The 23,372-nt window shown below is 37.2% G+C and overlaps 1 protein-coding gene across 4 annotated transcripts in view; it reads left to right on the forward strand.

The window, feature by feature from the left end:
• PCSK5 (proprotein convertase subtilisin/kexin type 5) overlaps positions 1-23,372 on the forward strand; it is a 179,784-nt gene that overhangs the window by 59,938 nt on the left and 96,474 nt on the right. For all 4 annotated transcript variants that reach the window (XR_009153591.1, XM_058170467.1, XM_058170466.1 and 1 more), the window contains exons 4-5: positions 7,889-8,032; positions 15,530-15,606. Coding sequence is in view for 3 of the 4 variants with exons in the window: in XM_058170467.1 (XP_058026450.1) it covers positions 7,889-8,032; positions 15,530-15,606 (221 nt within the window). In the remaining variant the exon portion in view is untranslated. The remainder of the gene's footprint in view (positions 1-7,888; positions 8,033-15,529; positions 15,607-23,372) is intronic.

Consider the following 23,372-nt stretch of genomic DNA (forward strand, 5'->3'; position numbering starts at 1 on the left):
GGGATAAATTGAAACTATAAGCATTTGTCCATTCAGTCACTTGGGGCTCAGGTTTGACTTAGTAGCACTAGCTAACTTTAGATTTTGCCCCTGGAATTGCCTTTTTTCAGATTTGGAATCAGATCCTTCAATTAAAAAAAAATTCCCCCTTTGTTTTGTCTGTACAGATTAGTGATGGATCTCCAGTATTTCAGAATTACATCTTTCTGAGCCATAGACCAAGGTGATTTAACCCTTGTTTGCAAACAAATCATATCTGTTTTGTAATAAATGAGCATTTTCACACACAGGCTTCACTAGTAACAATGAGTATATCTTTTAATTTGAATTATTACATTTTACACTCACAGAAGGTAAATTATTGCAGCAATCTGCCAGAAACTGATTTGCAGGGTTCATGACCTTTGAGAAATGCCTTAAGCAAAACAAATTTTGTATGGTGGAAAAAAAACTGACCGGGATGATAGATTTCTAGCTTATCATAGGATCAGAATATAGTATGGATTACCAGTGATTCTTTTGGTACTATATATAGTTCCGTAATGAAAACTGTAGGCTAAAATTGAAAGAGCTTGCTTGTATTCACAGAAGAAGCTTATCATAAACCTGTTTCAAAAGCTGTTTGTCATGAAACCTGAGTTGGGAGCATTTTTTTTAAAGCAAATAGCTTCTGTATTTAATTTTCATATTCCAAAGAATAAATCCAGCACGTAAAGTTATTTGTTGGGTTTGTTCTATTTAGTTCATGATAAGTATGCTTTCTCAGTAACCATCTTAGTTTTGTCATTTAAACACTATTTTTTTTAAGTACAACAGATCATTATGTACTCATTATGGCTGCAGCCAAATGGAAGGTTGTATATTAACATTTATCATTTTCTTGCTTATATTACATAACTCAAAAAATCCCAAAAAAGGCAAAGTGCTTTTTAAGTGTTTAAATATTGCAACATTCTTTACTGCTTTATTCTCATCAATTGCATGTTTCTCTTTCTGTTATAACTCTTCTGTTTAGCATTACATATATATTATTCAGGGGTGAAATGTTCTCGGTTTGGACCGGATCGCCCAATCTGATAGCGATGGTGGCGGGTGGTTCGGAAAACTGGTAGCAAAAATCCCTGCCCCGCCCCCCCCTGCCCAGCTGAGCCACGTGATCATCAGAGATTTTTTATTTATTTTTAAAAGCATTTTTTCTTCAGCCAAAAAAAAAAGGCTCTGATGATCGCGCGGCTCAGCTGGGATCGTCAGAACCTTTTAAAAGCATTTTTTCTACAACCTCTTTGGCTGAAGCGGTTGTAGAAAAAAATGCTTTTAATGGGTTCTGGCGATCAGGCAACTCAGCTGGGATCGTCAGAACCCTTTAAAAGCATTTTTTCTACTATCTCTTCGGACAAAGAGGTTGTAGAAAAAATGCTTTTAAAAGTAAAAAAAAAAGTTGGCCATGCCCACCAAGTCACATTACCCTTCCCCCCACCAAGCCATGCCCACAGAACCGGTAGTAACAAATTTTACATTTCACCCCTGATATTATTTCATTTGATTATTTATAGGCTTAATTGTACATGAAAAAATGTAGACACCTAAAAAGAATATTTTTAACAAAAAAATCCAAATGTGACAGATCTATTAAGATGTGAAAATTATGTAAAAATACTATTTTAAAGGTACTGCAAGAAATTATGTATACGTGTGCATAATTTTTCCATGTTTTTTCCTATGGTAAAGAAGGAAATACACTATATTAATATATTATTAACAATATAATAATGTTATCAATAGCTATGACTTGATATGCTTTCTCTTATGCTTACCAGAATTTAGACCTTAGATGAACTTTTATTCCACTTAGTATTATATCTATTTCATAATTTTATTAATTATAAAACAGCAACAAAAACCAGTTATTAAAATTAACACTCCTGTACTTTAAAAAAGATATAGTTGAATATATATTTAATTCATTTAACTTCTGTTTATCAGTATTCAAACATTGATAAATTCCTGCTTCCTATAAAATTTAATATGGAATATTTTCAAATAAAATATGAAATACATAAAGCAATTGTTCCTAAAACCAGTTAAATAAAACTACAGGTCATCATAATTTTATGCAGGATAATCTCTAAACAGCATCATCTCATGCTTATCTGATCTATCTACAGCAGAACTTATTTTAATCATCTTTAGGATGTTGTACAACACTAACAAAAGGAATATCTTATTCTGATTTCATGGTTTCCAGTCTGTTTGGATATGCCAATATATTCACTAGTGTGAAGCTGATTGTATCACCATTCTTCCAGGCTGCTCCATTGGATTTGTGGTGTTAGACAATAAAAATATTATGCTTTCACAGGTGAACTTTCTGCCCTAGCAAAGCTGTTGAAAAGAAAATTGCTAAGGAATTTTATTCAGCTGTTTTAAACAGAGACTAAATATTCTGAATATCCATTTCTTAAAATAAAAGGGATAGATAGAGGTATTCAATAGTAGAATGACAACTGCCAAAGATACATGCTGGATTCAGAGAAGGCAGAAGCTCCAGACACACATTGCTAATGTCCACTGGATAATAGTAAAGGCAAGGGAAATTTAGCAATCTTGGCATATCTATTTTTTCATATATATTTTTTGCTTTACTGACGATGCAAAGTCTTTTTATTATGTAGACCATAATAAATGTGCAAAACAGGTGGATACCAAGACACCTGATATATCTGTTAATGATTGACATGATAAGCAAAATGATGGAACATAATATGGACCACCTAAATTGTTCAAAATGAAGAAAGAAGTGTACTGAGTTCTATAAAGTCATCTTCTTCATTTAACATATGCAAAAAATATCCAGAGAAATGCTGGATTAGAAGGAATCAGATTGGAATTAAAATTACTGAGAAGTGCTGATGATACCATTTTGATGGCTGGAAGTGAGGAGCATTTAATTTCTTGTAGAAGATTTTTTTAGAAGTGAAAAAACCAGTTAAAGGCCTCCAAAACATCTTCAATGAGCCAAATGAGCCTTGTACAGCCACTGTGTAGGACAAACAGAGAGAAGACTGGCAGAGTCAAATTCAGGTAATCCAACAACTGAATATCAGTGAATTAACTCTTCCTTTGAAAAGCAACTCAGTAATTTCAGTAAGTGGAGGCAATTCTCTAAGTCATTGTTTTGATCCCCTAAACTCTGCTGAAATTGGATCTGGATCCCCACTATTTGATTATGAATTACTTCTTCCACTCCACACAAAAGTTTCATATCTTTTTGGGCATGCAAACAGTATGGAAAACCAGATTGATATCAGACTTTCCAAGCAGCATTGTTTCAGGCTGAAAGGCTGTTCTATCTGGTAGAACAGATAGAATTATTAACATAATTATTCTATCAATAAAAATGGATGTGCTACGTAGAGCTTTACATCTATTCTCTATCTCAGTCTCTATAAGGCAGAGGTCCTCAAACTTGGCAGCTTTAAGACATGTGGATTTCAACTCCCAGAATTCTCCAGCCAGCATAGCATAGCTGGCTGGAGAATTCTGGGAGTTGAAGTCCACAAGTCTTAAAGCTGCCAAGTTGGAAGACTTCTGCTATAAGGCATTATGAACACCAACTAGGATGCACCTAGAGAAGCCAGAAATAATTTCATCAACCAGTATTCAGAATCTTACTATGCCTCTTAAGATGAGTCTTACGTCCTCATATATACTTCAAACAGATACATTTCTTCTTATTGTTAGCAACAAAGAACAAGTGTAGACAAACTTCACCCAAATCAGCCACTTTCTTTTTGAGCCAATTTTTGTTTATGCCAGGTGGATCCCAAAGCAATAGACTGATTTCCTGCCCTTCAGGGCAGCTGCAGAATTACATTAAATTCCTCATTTTAATTATCTTGCTTTTGTTACTTAAAATGAAGAAGCATCTTGTTCTGTGCCAAAATTATCCAAAATGAGTATTTCCTGACTTGTCTGTCAAGCTTGGTTTCCTAGTTCTGTAAGCTGGCACAGAACCAAGATGTGTAACTATATAGTAACTGTAGAGTACTTCCCCTACTGAAAAGGGACCCTTGAAGCTTGAATAAGCAAGTCTCAATTAAAGAACACCAGACTAACCAGAAGAAACCTTGGAGGAGAGAAATGCTTTTTCATACCTCTCAAGAAATTAACAGATCATGGAAAATTAACTATCATGGAAAGACTGGTTATCCTAAAACAGTTTTTATTACTTTCATCTCAAATCTTATCTGGATAATTTGACACCAACCACTCAACAAAAAAAGGTATGAAGAAATTGCATCCTCTAGTTGTCAAAATCACTGATGCCTCAGAATTTCGCAAACATTCCTGAAACAGAAGAAGTGGGTTTGTCAGTGGGCTGAGTGGGGCAGAGGGATTCAGTCAGTTTTAGCTCAAGAAGGCACTTTATACTGGCAACAGGTTATGTTTAATAAATTCACTAAAGAAAGGGAAAATATATATCTGGAGAAGAACTAGACATATACCTTGGCCAACAGATCTCAATGGAAGGTGATACAACAAAGGATATTGAATGGCATGTTAAATGTGGTTGGTAGGCTGTCAGCAAACTAAGCATAATTTTCAAGAACAACCTCCCCCTATGCCTGAAAAGTTTTCAATCAAAAGTTTTCAGAGAGAGAAACAGAGATGTATCCTCCCCCTCCCCCCATTATTTTTTTATGTCAATGATATTGTTCAAGCAGAATTCAACTCTTTCTCTTGGCCACGAAACCATCCTTCCTCCCTTATGCTAATGATGCTATAATCCTTTCTGTATCCCAGGTAGGGCTGCATCCTCCATGCACTAGCTTTCTACCACCAATCTGAAATATAGGAATACATGGGGTTACCCGCAAAGTGTATCCAGAAGCTATAGCTGGCACAAGAAAGCAGCTGTGTGGGCAATTCTTGGGTTCTACTGCTGGTCTGTGACCTGCACTAGAACTCCAGTTTGCTTCTGGGTCCAAACACCACACATGGGTGTGTCCTTGCTCACTGACATATGTACAGCTAGTCAACCCGCTCATATTTTCTGAAGATAGTAGTATTGATAGCCTTTGTTTCCTGTATCATTGTAAATGTAAAAAAATACTGAATGGATTCATGGATATTTGATTTAGCCTGGATGTATTTTGCCTGTTTGCAAGCACATTAAAGAAAGCTTGCTAATGGCAGTAAAGATATTGCTGAAGAAGAAAAGGTTCAGGCAAGGACAGCCTGCTGAGCTTGCTGACATCACAAAAGAAAAGAGAAACTGTCTTCTGGCAGGTTTCCAAATCCTTTCAAGGAAACAGGGTTTATAATCTCACACCCTCTCTACAAATCAAAGCACAGGGCCCGTCTGAGGCAAAGAGCAGAAATATGTCATTTTTCTTAGTAAGCTCCTATAGGCAGTTTTTTTTTTTAATGTAAATAAAACCTGGAAGCCAAGGCACATGAATTTGGGAGTGAAAAACCAAGGAGGTTTTTCTGCCTATTTTCCTTTAAGATAAAAGTATGGGAGACCTATTCACAGACTGAAAACTGAGAATGGCTTTCTTTCTTTGGGGAGTAGGATCAATTTTGGAATCAATTTCTGTGAAAAATGAGGGTGCAAGAGAACATGGGTAGAAGGATTGTTTTAACTTTATTTTAATGCAGTATAGCTACTAAGAAAGATTTCTCTAACTATTGAACTACATCTTCAATTTTTGCATCAATTTGTTTTCCAGGGAGGGAGGGAGGGAGGAAGGAAGGAAGGAAGGAAGGTGTTCATTACTCACCTAATCTGTAAGAATCTTTAACGACTATGATCTTAACTGTTGGTCTCACAAAATGTATGATAACTGTATTCCTTTAAACTATTTTTTCTCTAAATCAAAACTGAAAACAGTTTAATAAAGCATCTGTATAGTAGTGGGGTTGGGTTTTGTTTTGTTATTAGGAACGGGGAGATTTTATGGAAAGAGAAGGCAGACAAACAATTCATTTAGTTAGCTCATTTTTAATTTGGCAAATGAACAATTAATACAATACAATTACGTATACATTATTCAGAGATGTTTTCAACAATCATTTTGGAAAAACATTAAATAAACAAATTTATTGATTGTGTGAAGTTGTATAGAGGAAAGAAGGAATGGAGTCCTATTGGCCAACTTTACACATTCCAAAATACTAGCATATTCTACTGTACTGTATAGAGCTGTGAGTGGAAGCATGAAAGGGGATAGGAAAACAAGAATGAAGGAACTCTGAGAACTCTTGTAGCTAGTAAGTGTTGCTATGATACTAGTTCTAAGAATTTATTTTTTCCTTTTCCTACTTATTCTCCTTGATTCCAGGGAAGCTGAAGCAAAGCACAACCACCGAGAGCCTCGATGGGATACTCATTAAAAGGAGTCACTTTCTCTGCAGGGTTAAGAGATAGGTTGGGGATAATGAGTGCACAATTGTCTGTTCATGACTTTGTAACTGAGCACACCATACAAAATAAAATACAAATGGTTCGATTTTCATTTAACCTAAAGTAGTCTTCAAGAACTTTTGCTATTATGTCCAGCTTCAGTTCAACAAGCTATTTAAGCTGAAGTTTTACACAGAAATTGTTTTGGTTTCAGATTAATCTCTTGCTGCTGCTGCACTAAACATGCCAAAAGCTTTTTTCTTTTTCTTTCTTTCTTTTTTTCAAATAGAAGAGAATTTAAATAAGATTCTAAGTAACCATTTCATAGATGATACAGTACATAACTCTATTGATACTCTCCCATTTATCCACACATAAGCATTTGTCCATAAGTTTGTGTCCGTGTGGGCATGTGTGTTGTGACCTAGGCTTACTGAGTCATTAAAACACACGAGTAGTCCCAAAAACCTCTTTTATTGTAACAGCTGTGAAATATTTTCATTCACAGCTGAGTCCCAATTAGTTGCAAAAAGTCCTTCGGGAGAAGTCCTTCGGAATAATCACCAACCTGTATCTCCTTTGACACGCTGCCAAAGACCTACCTGGCAAAGCCACACTGAATCCAGAATCAAACAGAGATGCTGACTGGGAACAGAATTTCCCAGTTTTCTTCCCAGCAGAAAATGTTGCTTTTCTGCAAAGGGCCCACGTGCCTTTGCTCCTCTTTTAAGCCTTATGGGAGGGGCTAATCATCTCCAGGCCTTACTCCCAAGTTGTCCCTTTTGTTTTAACTGTTCTTGCCTTCTGGCAGCTCTGCGCATACGCGCACTAGGAACAGGCTCCTCCTGTTCCTCTGCCCCTCTGCTGTCCGACTCTGGAGGCTCCGGAGTCTGCACATAACTCCCAGATGGCCCTGGCCCCGTCTCTGCCTCTGATGCAGATCCCTCGTCCGGGCCTTCCCCAGATTCCAGGACTGGCCCATGTTCCTCCCCAGCCTCCTCACTGTCTGACTCCAGTGCTAGCTCAGCAGGCTGCTGGTGGACCACAACAATGTATTGTATGTGTTTCCATGCTATTTTATACAGACATGATCTACTTTTGCCATGTTCAAAATTCAAATGCATTCCCAGCAGGGTAAGGAATACTCAGAAAAGACCTTTTGTAACTGTTGGGATGAATTCTAGGATAATATAATATGTCTTGTATAATAACAAAATGTTACCTAAAAACTATTTCTCCATATAAAAAGGATTCTCAAAAGAAGCAATGAGTCTGAGTCATCTTCATTTCATTTGTCATTCATTAAAGTTATCTTGCAGCTTATTAATTAGGAGATTAGTTTTTGATCTCCTGTTTAATAAATCAGTATATATTGACAATTTATTTGATTATGCTAATGAAAAGGTTAATATTTCTTTATCTTGCATTTGTGAACTAATCAATTACATACAATCCTTGTTTTGTTCCCTCCCCTTTCTCTAGCATTGCAGTGATAATACACATCTTTGTCAGTCAGATATGAATATTGTTGGTGCCTGGAGGAGAGGCTACACTGGAAAGAATATTGTGATCACCATTTTGGATGATGGCATTGAAAGAAACCATCCAGACTTGATGCAGAATTATGTGAGTGTCCATGTTGCTTCAGACTGCAGAACCTGTTGCTAATTAATAATACACTGCCTCCGATCTATGATCCAAAGACAGTAATAAAACACAAAACATGCCTGTGTATTTATACAGTATAGAATCTCTAGAGAAACAAGTGGAGAAACTGGATTCAAAGGCAGAGGTTGAAATCCAAGAATCCAATCAAACTGTATCTGTAGACCAAGGTGTACTCTGTAGATCATGTAGTATTCTGAGGCAGTTACTATGAATAAATAAATACTAAAGAATAAAGACTAAATAACTGAACTATAAACAAGGTCAGGGATCAGCAACCGAGTGAAGTGATCAATTGTTTATATTCCATGTGAACTGAGTTCTTAACTAGTAATATCTCTCTTATTAGCACATACTGTACTTTGTGCAACTATGTCTTGTTTTATAAGCTACCGTAGTTGACTTCAATTTACTCTCAAGCTTATAAATACTAAGATTCCTCTTACCTATCTATTGAATATATCTTAGAATACAGTTTCAAAGTATATTTACTAGAAAACTGTATATATTTCATCATGAATTTATCAATTAACATTTGAGGAGCTAAATCATATGATGCATTAATTGCCAATGAACATTTCAATTTCAGCACTTTGTTTAGATCAGAATTTTTTTATTACCAGCATTTTCTGATACAATTACGATAACTTACTTCATCCTGCCTATCAAATTACTCACATTAATCATGCTATTTTTAGAAAATAGCTTTAGCTGGGTGTTTACATATTAAGTATAAATCGTGGTTTAAAAACCATACTGGTTGGGTTCATATAGCACATTAAGCCGCAGGTAAGCTAACCACATCACTACGGTAATTTAATACATTGAATGCTTTTGAAATGATTTGACATCAGATTCCTAAAAGTGTCTAGAGAAAATGTGGAATGATTGGTTCTATTTTCTTTTACAAGCGGTATACCTGTAGGTGTATATATAAGATTAATAAGAAGAAAGAATAGGAAGAAGGGTAATACTATAGATTTAATGTGCCACAGATGCTTGTAATAAAAATTAGGTAACATATAAGTTTTAAGTCACACTTATGCCACACACCCTTCTAAAGTAATTCATTTCTCCTGGATGTCCTTGAAAACATCCAGTCCTTAGCAAAAAAAAAATCCCAACTCTGTTCTAAAATATTAAATATTAAAGAATTGTTTTTAGCATATAAGAATTTTAGAAATTATATTTATGAGCAAGTTAGAAATTTTTTCTTGATATTTGTTCAGTACAAGAATGGTTGACTTTCATTACCAGAGCTTATTAGTCAGTACACACACATAGAATTCAATAAACAACCAGAAATCAGCAACCAGAAAACCTTCTTTAAATCAGTAAGCTCAACTGTGGCTTTGAAGCATATCAGTGATTTTTTTTTCATTGTTCCAATTCTGGGCTGTTATATAAATAAATAAGGCAGCAACTAGTTTTAATTCCTTAAGTAGTTACTTCTTTTCCACAACATAAATATTAAAAGCCCCTGCTTCCATTCTTTCTTTTTCCCAACCTCCAAGCATGCCCCCCCCCACCATTCAACTAGGGGTAAATTAAAGCTTCTTGCAACCTAATAAAAATACAATGTAAGCTGAATTGCACAGTCTCATGTTATGAAGTGCACTTTGCAGAAAACAGAAGAGGAGCAGGAAGCACCATGCTTGGGCTACATGGAACTGGCATGTACACACAGCTCCCTGACCCAAGTGAAGCCAAGAAAGTTTTATAACTGGTTTGTCTAAACCAACTGGATAGCATTCATGCTTATTATAATCAATACCCAATGTTGTAGCAATAGCAATAGCACTTAGACTTATATACCGCTTCATAGTGCTTTTTATAGCCCTCTCTAAGCAGTTTACAGAGTCAGCATATTGCCCCCAACAGTATGGGTCCTCATTTTATCCACCTTGGAAGGATGAAAGGCTGAGTCAACCTTGAGCTGAACGGCAGCTAGCAGTCAGCTGAAGTAGCTTGCAGTACTGCACTCTAACCACTGTGCCACCTCGGCTCTTTTAATTTCATTTCTATGTATAGAGAATACTAATGAAATTTGAGTGATATGTTACAATCTCCAACACTTACCCAAGTAACTGACTAATCAGTTTTATCACTTCATTTAATTCTACCTATCAAACAATATTGGCTGGCAAAACAAGCATTGCTTTGGGTCTCATTCCCTCTCTTAGTTTCTTGAATGTGACCTAGCTTCATTCTTGCTTTTTCTAAAGGAGTTACATGTTTCCGTGCAAATACTAGTGACATAACTGATTTTAAATTCAATTCTTAGCGCTTAGAATATACTCTCTTAGCTCATGCTTTACTTTTAAAGTTCACATGATTTGAACAAGCAGAAGGTTCTCGACAGTGAATAAACAGATACCAAGTTGACAGTTACAAGCTTTCCTCTTTTTAAGGCAAAGCTATGAGTGTTACTTTCTCTGTGCTTTGCCAGTCTCCGTGGCAATGTATCTCATCATGCCAGCTTCTTCTGTTGCTTCTGCTTAATAACTAACTGTGCCTGCAAGTCACAACCTGCCATTGATGAGGGCTCCTTTCCAGGGCAGCCCAAGTTTGCCAGTTAACGATGCCAGCCCTCCAGATATCCATAGATCCAGTGATCATACATAACAAACCACAGTCTCTCACCAAGCCAAGTCCCTGAGCGTTCTTCAATGTCATCCTAAGCTGTGGTGGGTTTCAAATTTTTTTCCTACTGGTTCTGTGGGTGTGGCTGGTGGGTGAGGCATGACTTGGTGGGCATGGCTTGGTAGGCATTGCAGGGAAGGTTACTGCAAAATCCCCATTTCCTCCCAATCAGCTGGGACTTGGGAGGCAGAGAATAGATGGGGGAAGAGCAGTGGTGGGAATTCAGCCAATTAGCACCACTTCGGGAGAACCGGTTGTTAACTTTCTGAGCAGTTTGGCAAACTGGTTGTTGGAAGAAACCAATAGGGCAGAGAAGCGGTTGTTAAATTACTTGAATCTCACCACTGGGGAAGGGCCAGTCAGAATTTTTACTACCGGTTCTCCGAACTACTCAAAATTTCCACTACCAGTTCTCCAGAGCTGGTCAGAACCTGCTGAAATCCACCTCTGATCCTAAGCCTGTCATCCTACAGAAAGCAAGATGAAAAAGAACAACTTATTTTGTAAGCAGTTCATGAAAAATATTTTTAACTTAGAGCAAGACATTTGCTGATCAGTGCAACTCAGGCTTTTTGCTGATTAATTTAAAAGCTGTTATATTTCCCCCTCTTATCTTTAAAAAGATGGAAGGGGGACATTGAAAGATAAATTAAGCAATGTTCTACACTGTTCTGCACTTCCTACTTTAAACTGAATATTCTGACAATATTTAGGAAAAATATTATTTCTCATGGTACACCCACTGCATACCCTTAAATTCTGTTTTACACAATCGATTCACACTTCAATATAGAATACGACAGCATGGGGAAGGCAGCAAAGGGAGAGGATAATGCTTCCGCAGACAGGATATGATCTATCAGTAGAAAAATGTTTTCAATTTCACCCAGCATCAAGGGTTTCCTTGGGGAGGTAAAGTGACTTCATGTGCATAATGACCTAATTTTCATCGTTCTTGAAAAGACATCAAAATGCACATGACATAATTGTAGTTTTTATTATATCCAGAATTATTTAAACTGAAAAAATGATATAAGTGATTTTTTTTTTAAAAGTAGGTGTGCACAGAGTTTCAATGGAGTGCCTCAGTTTGACCAAGCATCTGTCAAATCAAATCAAAACAAATTTGTGAATTGAAACAGGGTTGTCCTTTGAAACAACCAAGCAAACCAAATGGCTATGAAATACTTTCAAAACTTGCTATCAGTGATGGTATTCAGCCAGTTCGGACCAGTTCAGGCGAATGGTAGTGGTGACCAGCCCCCGCCCACCCTCCCTGGCACTATGCCATCCTTTTAGCCATGTTTTCTAAGCTGCGTGCATGTGTGCAAGCCGCGTGCAAGAGCAAAGCGCGTGTGGGGAATACCACATGCATTTTCGGTGCATGGTGAACCAGTGGTAAAATTATGTGAAACCCACGTCTGCTTGCTACATATCCAATGGCATTTCTTCTAGTTATGAATTGTTACAGACAATATACAATATTGCAACTTTATTTCCATATCTGGTCATGCTGAATGATGTGATAGCCTATCTGACATTTGATATCAGCAGCCAATCACTGAACTGATTTATTATGTGCCACCAAGTTGTTTTCATCCCTTAGTGCTCACATAGATTTTCAACATGATGATCTATTCCTAAACTTTTTTCCAAGTCTCCCAACTTTGCACTCATCCCCACTGTAATTGAATTCCAGCCACTTTGCAGTTGGCTGTCCTCGTCTTCTCTTTCCTAATCACTGAATTGCATCATCTTATTATACTGTATGTATTGGAACTCTTTTGAAATGACAGTGCTTTGCGCTTTATTCACATTCTCGTCTCTCAGAATTTTTAATCTGGCCAGTTGTAAGATTTCACTTATAGACATTTCGATGCTTTCTCATTATAACCGATGACATTTGTAAAAATTGAATTTCAAACTTTTGAATTGAATCGGTTTGCCCTCAACTATTGAATCACAAACTCAAATCAAATCATGTTCCCCTTGAATCTCAGATCATCAATATGAGTCAAATCAAGCCTGAAATGCACATGCATACAAATTGCCCTCTTATTCAACTGTATCATTTTTGACTGGAATAAAAAAACAGCTGTTTTCTACAGGAAAAAATGGAGAAAATAAAATCAAATTTTACACCCATTACACCCCTTAAAGATATGAAAAAGAGTAACTGATACACGTTTAGTATCATTTTCAAAGTGGGCTTATAATTGAAGTTGTCTTTGTAAATCCTTTATCAACACTTGGAGATATTTCCTTTAGGCAAGTAATGTTCTCTTAGAATCACTTAAACAGCTATGTCTTTTAGCAAGAATGAAGGTAATCCAGGTTGAAAATAAATATAGGTGTTGAAAAGAATTTAGATGAAAAAGCTTGGTGTAATTAGAATCACATGAAAATTATTTTAATTAAGGCAATTATTTTTCATAAATCAGAAATAATTGCTTAGTACAGGATTTGCAACAAATGGGCATTATGCAGCCTTCCTTCATTTTATTCTCTGTAGCCTGAATATGCTTTATCCATCCATGCAACCAAAAGCTGGCATGCCTCATTCACAACTTTCCTTCCAAACATGTATGATAACTAAATAATAATATTAATAATAATAATTTAATTTTTATACCGCCCTTCTCCCAAAGGACTCAGGGTGGTTAACAGCCAGATAAAAATACAATTTAATATACAATAAAACCCATTTAAAAAACTTATTCAACCTTGGCCAAATTAAAACTATAAAAGACATGATATAAAACCCCCATTTAAAATCCAATTTAAAACCCATATTATGCCAGTCCTGCTCGGAAGAATAGATAAGTCTTCAGCTCGCGGCGAAAGGCCCGGAAGTCAGGAAGTTGACGGAGTCCGGGAGGGAGCTCATTCCAGAGGGTAGGTGCCCCCACAGAGAAGGCTCTCCCCCTAGGGGTCGCCAGCTGGCATTGTTTGGCTGACGGCACCCTGAGGAGACCCTCTCTATGGGAGCGCACTGGTCAGTGGGAGGCATATGGTAACAGAAGGCGGTCCCGTAGATATCCGGGTCCTATGCCATGGAGCGCTTTAAAAGTGATAACCAACACCTTGAAGTGCACCCGGAAGACCACAGGTAGCCAGTGCAGCTTGCGCAGGAGAGGTGTTATATGGGAGCCACGAGTGGCTCCCTCTATAACCCGCGCAGCTGCATTCTGGACCAACTGGAGCCTCCGGGTGCTCTTCAAGGGGCGCCCCATATAGAGAACTTTCTATAGAGGGGATGATGAGCAGATAGTCATGGATCACAAACATGAAGAATCTCGCCTGATCTATTTCTCTCAGCCCACCTAGCAGAAGTCACTAGGATGGAAAAGTTGGACTGCCCAGCATTAGCATCTGAGGGTTTGGTGGTGCATTACATTATAGAGTTAAAGAAGGACTGGCCAGCAGAGAGAGAGTTGAGGTTGCCATTGTTGATTTATTCTACATTCTTACATTGTAGCTGTTTGGTGCTGAGGAAAGCAGAAACAATGGCTGCAGTTTGCCCCTTTGTTCACCACAAAAGGGGTGGAGATGAAGTTACAATGAGGCCGCCAGGACTAAACATTACCTCCTCACTAGATTGGTAGTTATGGGTATCTCAGATAGGTGCCTCCCTTTGGGTTCTTTTTTATCTCTTCTCTGACAACAAAACAAAACAACAGCTGGGAAGAGAAGCAAAGTGTGCCCCTCTTTGTATACCTTCCTTTACTTGGGCTTTGGGGCAGTGGTGGGATTCAAGTAATTTAACAACCGGTTCTCTGCCCTAATGATTTCTTCCAACAACCAGCTTGCCAAACTGCTCAGAAAGTTAACAACTGGTTCTCCCGAAGTGGTGCGAACTGGCTGAATCCCACCACTGCTTTGGGAGAATAAAACTGTGATACGAAAAAGTCCCTATATTCCAAAAAGGAGGGGGGAGCATAATCAGAAAAGGAAATGTGAGGTACCATCCCAACAGCCTTCTCCCAGTGGGGGTTGATGGATGAGGTGAGTAGGGACTAGAGAGTTGTCTTGGTGAAAGGTTAGCAGCTTTCTGTAAGAAATGTACCTTAGCAGCTTTTTGTTTGATCCTGCAAGGTAAAAACTGGAAAAACCCTCTTTGGGGCTGCCATTAGCACCAAAGAAGCAAAAGCAATCTTTAAGGACCTCGTGTAGGGCACCTGTCAAAAGTAGGGGTGTAATAAGTGCAAAATTCTGAGCTTGCTCCACTTTTGCTTCTAGGAGCAAAATGCTTGGAAGTTTGACCAGGGTGAGTGGGTGGGAAGAAGAATAAATATGTTTTTATTAGGAAATGAGATTCCCTCTGAAAGATATATTGTCTGTAGTGTCAACCTACAGTCTTTCTAAGGATGTTAGTATGATGTCTAACGCTTCTAGAATGCTTCTAAAATGCTTCTAATGATCTTAGCATCCATGATCCTTAGCCAAATTTTTTGAAAATGCTAAGAGTGCAATATACCACAAGCAAGTTATACATAATATAACTTAAAATGTAATTATTAAAAATAGACTCTATATTAATGCATGACATATCTTCAGTCTTGCAGTCCTCAGATTATGAATTAGTTCTCATCTAGGTCTCATGAGACCGATGCTTTAAGAACAATTCTATATCCTAAATACAATTAAATTCTTAATTTTGGTCAAGCATCCAATACAGAACCACAGGAATCTGAGTTAATCTAATTACATGCCTTTAAAAACCTGCTGAGGTTTATGAATTTAGATGAATCAATAGCTAATTAATGAGGTTCTGCTGTCCTTTCTCTTTCCATCTTACTTCACTGTTGGTTACAGGACCCAGATGCCAGTTTTGATGTCAATGGTAATGATATTGACCCCATGCCTCGGTATGATGCCAGCAATGAAAACAAGTAAGTCCATTGTATAGATACAGAATGTAGATATTAAATCTGTTGATTTTAAATGAAAATGTGCTTATGGATAAATTAAGTTATATATACTTTATTTTTAGAATGATATACTTAATCTACAGAATAAATTGCCTGATCAGATATTAAATAATGTAAAGATGAAAACATTAAACTGTTATTTATTTTCAGCATAATTATTACCTCCTTGGCAATATTTTGTTTTTAATTTTTGCTAATAATTTTAAAGAATATCCATGGTAAAACTTCCATAGGTAAAAAAACATTGAAACCTTCCCATTAAATTTATTCTGAAAAATCAGTGACCTTTTTGGGCAGATTTACATAGTGAGTTATAGAGAGAAAATAGGATTATAAAAATTGCTTCTTATCCTCAGTATAGTTGCCACTTTTCCACCAGTCACGAAGAATTACTTTTCAAAAGGTTTGTAATATTGCTGTTATGAAATATGCCTGCCATCGTAGGAATAGAAAAGTTGTCAAATAAATAAATGGTGACAGCATTTGAATTGGTGGGTTACCAGCTGAACAGGTATGAGGTAGAATGAAAACTTATCTCAGAAATAGAACTGTGATCTTAACATGTTTAATAGACTCTTTCGCTAAACTGCTTCTTATAGGCTGAGATGAGAATCTATATTACTTTCTGAAGGGTCTGTTGTTACTTTTTGTTAGGATGAATATTTCCCTCCTGTTCTTTGTACACATTTATATATTCACATGCAAAAAGATTCTAACTTCGTTTATCAGTTTTTTGCCAAAATTGTTGTACAAAAATGAACCAATAAAACCTACTGCAAATAATTTTTATCATGATGACAGTTCTGAAGAGCCAGAATAATATTATCATTTAGGATTTTGTGCTGATGTAGCTGCTTCATGTATGAATATAAACTTATGTCATAAAATTTGGGAGTTGGACCATAAATAAAGTGACCAGATTTCAGCGATGGCAAAGCGGGACACCATTGACCGGGGGGGAGGGCTGCGCATGCACGCTGAGTCTTGCCATCTGCCTGAAGGAGGAGGAGCGGCTGCTGCTTCTCCGCTCTTCCAGGCAGGCTCGGCTCTCTTCTCGGCTCTTCCAGGCAGGCTCGGCTCTTCTCTTCCTCTCGGGTTGAAGTCAAGTGGCATCTCTCCTCCCTCTCGCGACCCCTTCTCCGCCACTCCCCCTTCTCCGCCACTCCCCCTTCTCCGCCTCCTCCTCTCGCGTTGCCGCCTCCCATTTTCAGAATGGGAGTGAAACCAAAAAAAAATTGGGACTTTTTGGAATTGCTGCGGGACGCGGGACAAATTATCCTGCCAAAAGCAGGACGTCTGGTCACTATAACCATAAATCATCAAAATATTGATGGATGCCCAATATGTGTATTTTTGTGTTGTATTATCTCAGTTTAGCTAACTTAATACATGTGGAGATAGACATTACTTAAATAGTAGAATAATCCTTCTTTTTCCAAATTTTATCTTTATAATATTGAGCAGAAATTGTATCAGCCTTCTGTTGTGATGAATGAAAACTTCTAAAAATACTGTTGAACTGGCAATGAGGAAATTCACATTTAGGTTTCTTTCACTCTCATCCCAACCTACTTCACAAGTTCTTTTGTGGATAAAGTAGGAAGAGGAAACACTATTTGTGCTAAAAGGTGGGACATAGGTCGCATGCATACATACAGGTAATTTATAATGACTGGAACCTTGTTTAGAAAATGATCGTATTAGCTATTTCTGTAAGATTAGTATTTAGTATGATTTCTAGCAAGTTTTAGCTGCCTGTTGCTAGACATCAGTATCAGAAGTATTTCTTCACTCTTGAAATATCCCAACAACAGCTTATTTTGATAATGAACACATGTCGGCTTCCAGGGAAGCAATGGTGGATGACCGCTGCAATAAGAATTGCTGGAGAACTAATCAACTTCCTAGAAATTCTCCCCATACGGCGGAGAGGTTTTTTTTTAAGTTTTTTTTAAATTTTGTATTTTTCGTCAAGCATGTATTTTATGACAGATACAAGTGTAAACATAAATATAAATACATGTAAAGGGTATGAATAAAAGAAAACATTAGGGCAGGGATGGTAGGCATGCTGGTGTGCTTATGCATGCCCCTTACAGACCTCTTAGGAATGGGGTGAAGTCTCCAGTAGACAATCTAAGGTTAAAGTTTTGGGGATTTGGGGAAGAATCCAAACCACAGAGTCAGGTAGCGCATTCCAGGTGTTGACAACTCTGTTACTAAAGTCGTATTTTCTACAGTCTAGTTTGGATTGGTTTGCCATGAGTTTGTATATATTGTGTGCTCTTGTATTGTTTTGGTTGAAGCTGAAGTATTCATTGGCTGGTAGGACATTGTAGCAGATGGTTTTATGTACTAGGCTTAGGTCAGACCGAAGACGGCGAAGTTCTAAGTTGTCTAAGCTGAAAATTTCAATTCTGGTGGCATAAGGTATTTTGTTGAGAGCAGAGGAGTTGAGGACTCGTCTTGTGAAATATCTCTGGACTTGTTGAATTTTATTTATGTCTGAAATGCAGTGCTGGTTCCAGACAGATAAGCGGTATTCAAGAATTGGTCTGGCAAAAATTTTGTATGCCATAGTTTGCAGTTCAATATTACCGGAGCAGAAACTATGGAAGATTAGGTTAACAACTCTTAATGCTTTTTTAGCAATGCTGTTACAGTGAGCTCCGGCACTTGGATCATTTGAGATGTGTACTCTAAGGTCTTTGACAGAGTGAGGGTTGTCTGTTAGGTCATAGTCATCCAGCTTGTATTTTATGTTCTGAAAATATATATATATATATATGTATGTATGTATGTATGTATGTATGTGTATATATATAGGTCTTTGGTTGTTCGGGTTTTCTCCCGTGTAAAATTGGAAGTGTCTTGGTGACGTTTCGACGAAGTCTCATTCGTCATCTTCAGGCTTCAGCTTCGTGCTTCTGGGAGCAATGTGTGATCGCAGCTGTTTCTTCCTTTTAACAGCTGCTATCGCACATTGCTCCCAGAAGCACGAAGCTGAAGCCTGAAGATGACGAATGTCACTTCGTCGAAACGTCGGCAAGACCCTTCCAATTTTACACGGGAGAAAACCCGAACAACCAAAGACCTACATACAAACACCCGTGAAAACCTCAGAAAACACACACACACACACACACACACACACATATATATATACCAATGTGTAAGACAAAGTTTGCTCCATACAGAGTTTGCTTACACAGAGATCACAAAATAGCAATCTCTGAAAGGTTTGAGAACTCTGGAAGCCAAGTGAAAATTAATTTGCCTAAGTCATGGTTCAGCACTTTCAAAACAGATCCTGTGCTCAGCTTTCTTTCTTACCTACTTAGGGAGTTGCTTGAATTGATTTATTGAATATTAAGAACTTTCTGTAAGGACAAGTTTCATCATGCAGGGATTTTTTTTTTCTCCTGGACAAAAGAATTGCAATTGAAGGGGAAGAGAGACCCATTGATAAAATGGAGCAGTACTATTTGTCTGTAGAAGACATTAAGGCTGTTTGGAAACAATATGCTCGGAAATTACTTACAAGTTTGTCTGATACTATTGGCATGGATTTAACAGAGGAGAGAAGAAACAACAAAAGACAGAAGAACACAAAAAGGGTCAGTAAGTAAATCAAATATTCCTTTAAAAAATTTAATTCACTAGAATAGGATCTTCAAACAGAACCGAAAAATCAACAGCTGTCAGAGCTCTCCTTATCTGTCAGGGATAAACTACTAAATAAAAGTTGGGTCCTTCGCCAGCTCTCATTGTGTGTCACCATTGCAACTAAGTCTACCAGCCTCAGGGGAATTGAAAATAAGCTTAAAGACGAAAGAAAAAGGAAGGAAGGAAGGAAGGAAGGAAGGAAGGAAGGAAGGAAGGAAGGAAGGAAGGAAGGAAGGAAGGAAGGAAGGAAGGAAGGAAGGAAGGAAGGAAGGAAGGAAGGAAGGAAGGAAGGCAATTGGAAGATGGAGAGATTTCCTTGGGAAAACTCAACAGAGTTTATGGCAAAACATGCTTTTTAGGGTGCAAATTATGATTTTGATATTTGAGCAGGTCTCAACCATTAAAAAAACATACTAAGTGGACATGGTAAAAGGTGATATATATTCAAAAGCATGAAACTGGACTTTTTACACCTATCAAGACTGATGCAACTGATTCACCTAGTCCTCCTATCTTGGGCTCATGGACTTTCAAAGAGCAAGCAATTAAAGAAAAAGTAAAACACATGTTACAATATCTAAATGCTTGTCCTAATCTGTAACTCATGAGAAGACAAAAGGAATGCTCTTAACACATATTAAAGCTCCTTCAGATGCTGCTGAAGTTTTTTTTTTTCTCATTCAAATCATTTATTGCAGACATAACAGATCACACTCAGCATTTTTGGAGGGGATAGTTATAATAATCAGTTGCTAATTCCAGGAGAACAGTAGTAATTTCTCTAGGATAACGTCTTAATTGCCAATATAGCTAGATAGAGCTAACTGCTCTTGAATGGCTCCCAAATGTCTTAAACTGTCTGTGGATTCTTCTACCTTTGAAACAACCTACCATCCCACTGATGTTATTTAAGATGAGAGCCTATTTAGCTTTGTTTACTTTTTTGAATCTTTTGTTGAGACTTTTGTGATGAAAAGATCAAACTTTTATTTGACTCTATATCAGCTGTGTCAAAAAACCACTTTAAGTCTATTTATTTATTTATTTATTTATTTATTTATTTTGTCACATCATCATATAAAAGGATTATATAGTATATAAACATATTTATGAGTAAATATTAGGAAGTATAAGCATCAATATATATATAGGAAGAAGAAAAGAAAAGAAAAACAATAGGACAGGAACAGTAGTCACGTTTGTGCGCTTATGCACGCCCCTTATGGTCCTTAGGAATGGGGTGAGGTCAATAGTAGAAAGTTTTTGGTTGAAGCTTTTAGGATTATGGGAAGAGACCACAGAGTCAGGTAAAGTATTCCAAGCACTGATGATTCTGTTACAGAAGTCATATTTTCTGCAATCTAGATTAAAGCGATTAACATTAAGTTTAAATCTGTTGGTTGCTCTTGTATTGTTGCAATTAAAGCTGAAGTAGTCTTTAACAGGAAGGACATTATAATAGATGATTCTATGAGTTAAACTTAGATCTTTTCGAAGGCGACGGAGTTCCAAGTTTTCTAAGCCTAGGATTTCAAGTCTGGTGGGATAAGGTATTTTGTTGTTTTCAGAGGAATGGAGAACTCTTCTTGTAAAATATTTCTGGACTCGTTCAATTGTATTGATGTCAGAGATGTGGTGAGTGTTCCAAACAGGGGAGCTGTATTCTAGAATTGGTCTAGCAAATGTTTTATATGCTCTGGTTAGTAGTGTAGTATTTTTGGAAAAGAAGCTACGCAGGATTAGGTTTACAACTCTTAGAGCCTTTTTTGCTATGTAGTTACAGTGGGCTTTGACACTTAGATCATTTGACATGAAAACTCCAAGGTCTTTAACGGGGTGGGAGTCATCTGTAAGGTAATGTCCATCAAGTATGTACTTAGTGTTTGGGTTCTTTTTTCCAATATGTAAGATTGAGCATTTGCTGGTTGAGATCTGGAGTTGCCAAGTTTTAGACCAAGTGGTTAGATGATCAAGGTCTTTTTGGATGATAGATGCATTGACTGTGGTGTTAAATAGTTTGACATCGTCAGCAAAGAGAACACAATTACTTGCGATATGGTCACAAAGATCATTAATGTATAGTATGAAGAGTGTTGGTCCAAGGACGCTGACTTGAGGAACAGCACTCTTGACAGGAACAGAATTTGATAGAGCGTTGCCAATTCTGACCACTTGTCTGTTGGACAGAAATGCAGATATCCATTTGTGAAGGGGTCCTGAAATGCCATAGGGTTTTAGTTTTAGGAGAAGTTTATCGTGTACTATTGAGTCAAAAGCTTTGCAGAAGTCTATGTAGATTGCATCTATTGTTTTGCCTTGATCAAGATTTGTAGTCCATATGTTTGTACAGTGAAGAAGTTGTAAGTTGCATGATAATTTTTTCCTGAAACCAAATTGTTTATTGGAGAGTAGGTTGTTAGTTTCTAAGTGTGAGGTAATGGATTGGTTGATGATTGATTCCATGACTTTGCAGGTGACGCAGCACAGAGAGATCGGTCTGTAATTTTCAACTAAGCTGGGGTCTCCTTTTTTGAAGATAGGGATGACTGTGTCTAGTGACCAAAGTTTGGGAAGGGAACTGGTTGTGAAGCTTTGTCAAAGATTATGCTTAGAGCACTGCACACCAGAACAACTAGACACAAGAACAGTTTTTTCCCGAAGGCCATCACTCTGCTAAACAAATAATTCCCTCAACACTGTCAGACTATTTACTGAATCTGCACTACTATTAATCGTTTCATAGTTCCCATCGCCAATCTCTTTCCACTTATGACTGTATGACTATAACTTGTTGCTGGCAATCCTTATGATTTATATTGATATATTGATCATCAATTGTGTTGTAAATGTTGTACCTTGATGAACGTATCTTTTCTTTTATGTACACTGAGAGCATATGCACCAAGACAAATTCCTTGTGTGTCCAATCACACTTGGCCAATAAAAAATTCTATTCTATTCTATTCTATTCTATTCTATTCTATTAGTGGAAAGTTTTTTTAAGAAGTATGCGCATAGTCCATCAGGTCCAATAGATAGCGATGGTTTCAAGTTATGAAGAGCTTTTTCAACGTTATCTTCTGTGAAATCTATACGGGCTAAGTCATCATATTCAATGCTAGTGCGTTTATGGAATGTCGGATATGTGTTATTGCTGTTAACAAAAACTGAGCCAAAGAAACTGTTGAAGAGGTTAGCTTTAACTGTTTCGTCACTATATTCTTTGTTGTTAGAATCTTTTAGTGGTGGGAAGGATCTTGAGTCTTTAAGTTTATTGTTCACAAAATTATAAAAGGCACGATTGGAATTTGTGCGCAAAAAGTTCTCTTCTTGCTTGGTGTGATAATTTGTACATTCAGTTTTTATTTGGTTGCATATATTTTTGTAGCGGTTTTTGAAATTTGCTACACAGCCTTTTTTGTTTCTTTTCCAGAGGGATTTTTTTTTTGATTGAAGCTTTTTTATTGATATGGGTAGTTTGCTTTTCCTGGTCATGGTGGTCATTTGTGGTACATATAGTTTAATGACTTTATTGATTTCAAGTAGGAAAACTCTATAGTAGTCTTCAGCGGTTGTGCAGGTTGCAAACAGATTTTGCCAGTCCAGAAATGAAAGATCGTTGTTTATAAGATCGTAGTTGGCTTTTTGAAGTTGTAGCTGGGAATACTATTGTTATTAAGATTTAAGTATGGACGTATATTGAGACAAAAATCAATCATGCAGTGGTCACTGTTGGAAAAAGGTTCTTTAATTTGTAGTCCATAAATTGAGTTGGAGTTGTTGCAGAAGATGAGATCAAGGCAGTTGTTGAGTCTTGTGTTGTTAGTTATAAGTTGTTCAAGACCTAGGTTTGTAACAGCGTTGTATAGTGTAGTATGGATTGGATCGGTTGTACATTCATTAGTTATCCAGTTTATGAGAGGTAGATTTAGGTCACCCAGGAAGATGAGAGGATATGGGCAAGAGGTAGCCCATGTTAGCAGTGAGGTTAGCATGTTTGCATGGGTAATGTCATAATCAGGGGCTCTGTAGCATAGTAAGAATCGAAGAGTAGTGTTGAG

Source organism: Ahaetulla prasina, chromosome 2, assembly GCF_028640845.1.
Source record: "Ahaetulla prasina isolate Xishuangbanna chromosome 2, ASM2864084v1, whole genome shotgun sequence".
Taxonomy (NCBI): domain Eukaryota; kingdom Metazoa; phylum Chordata; class Lepidosauria; order Squamata; family Colubridae; genus Ahaetulla; species Ahaetulla prasina.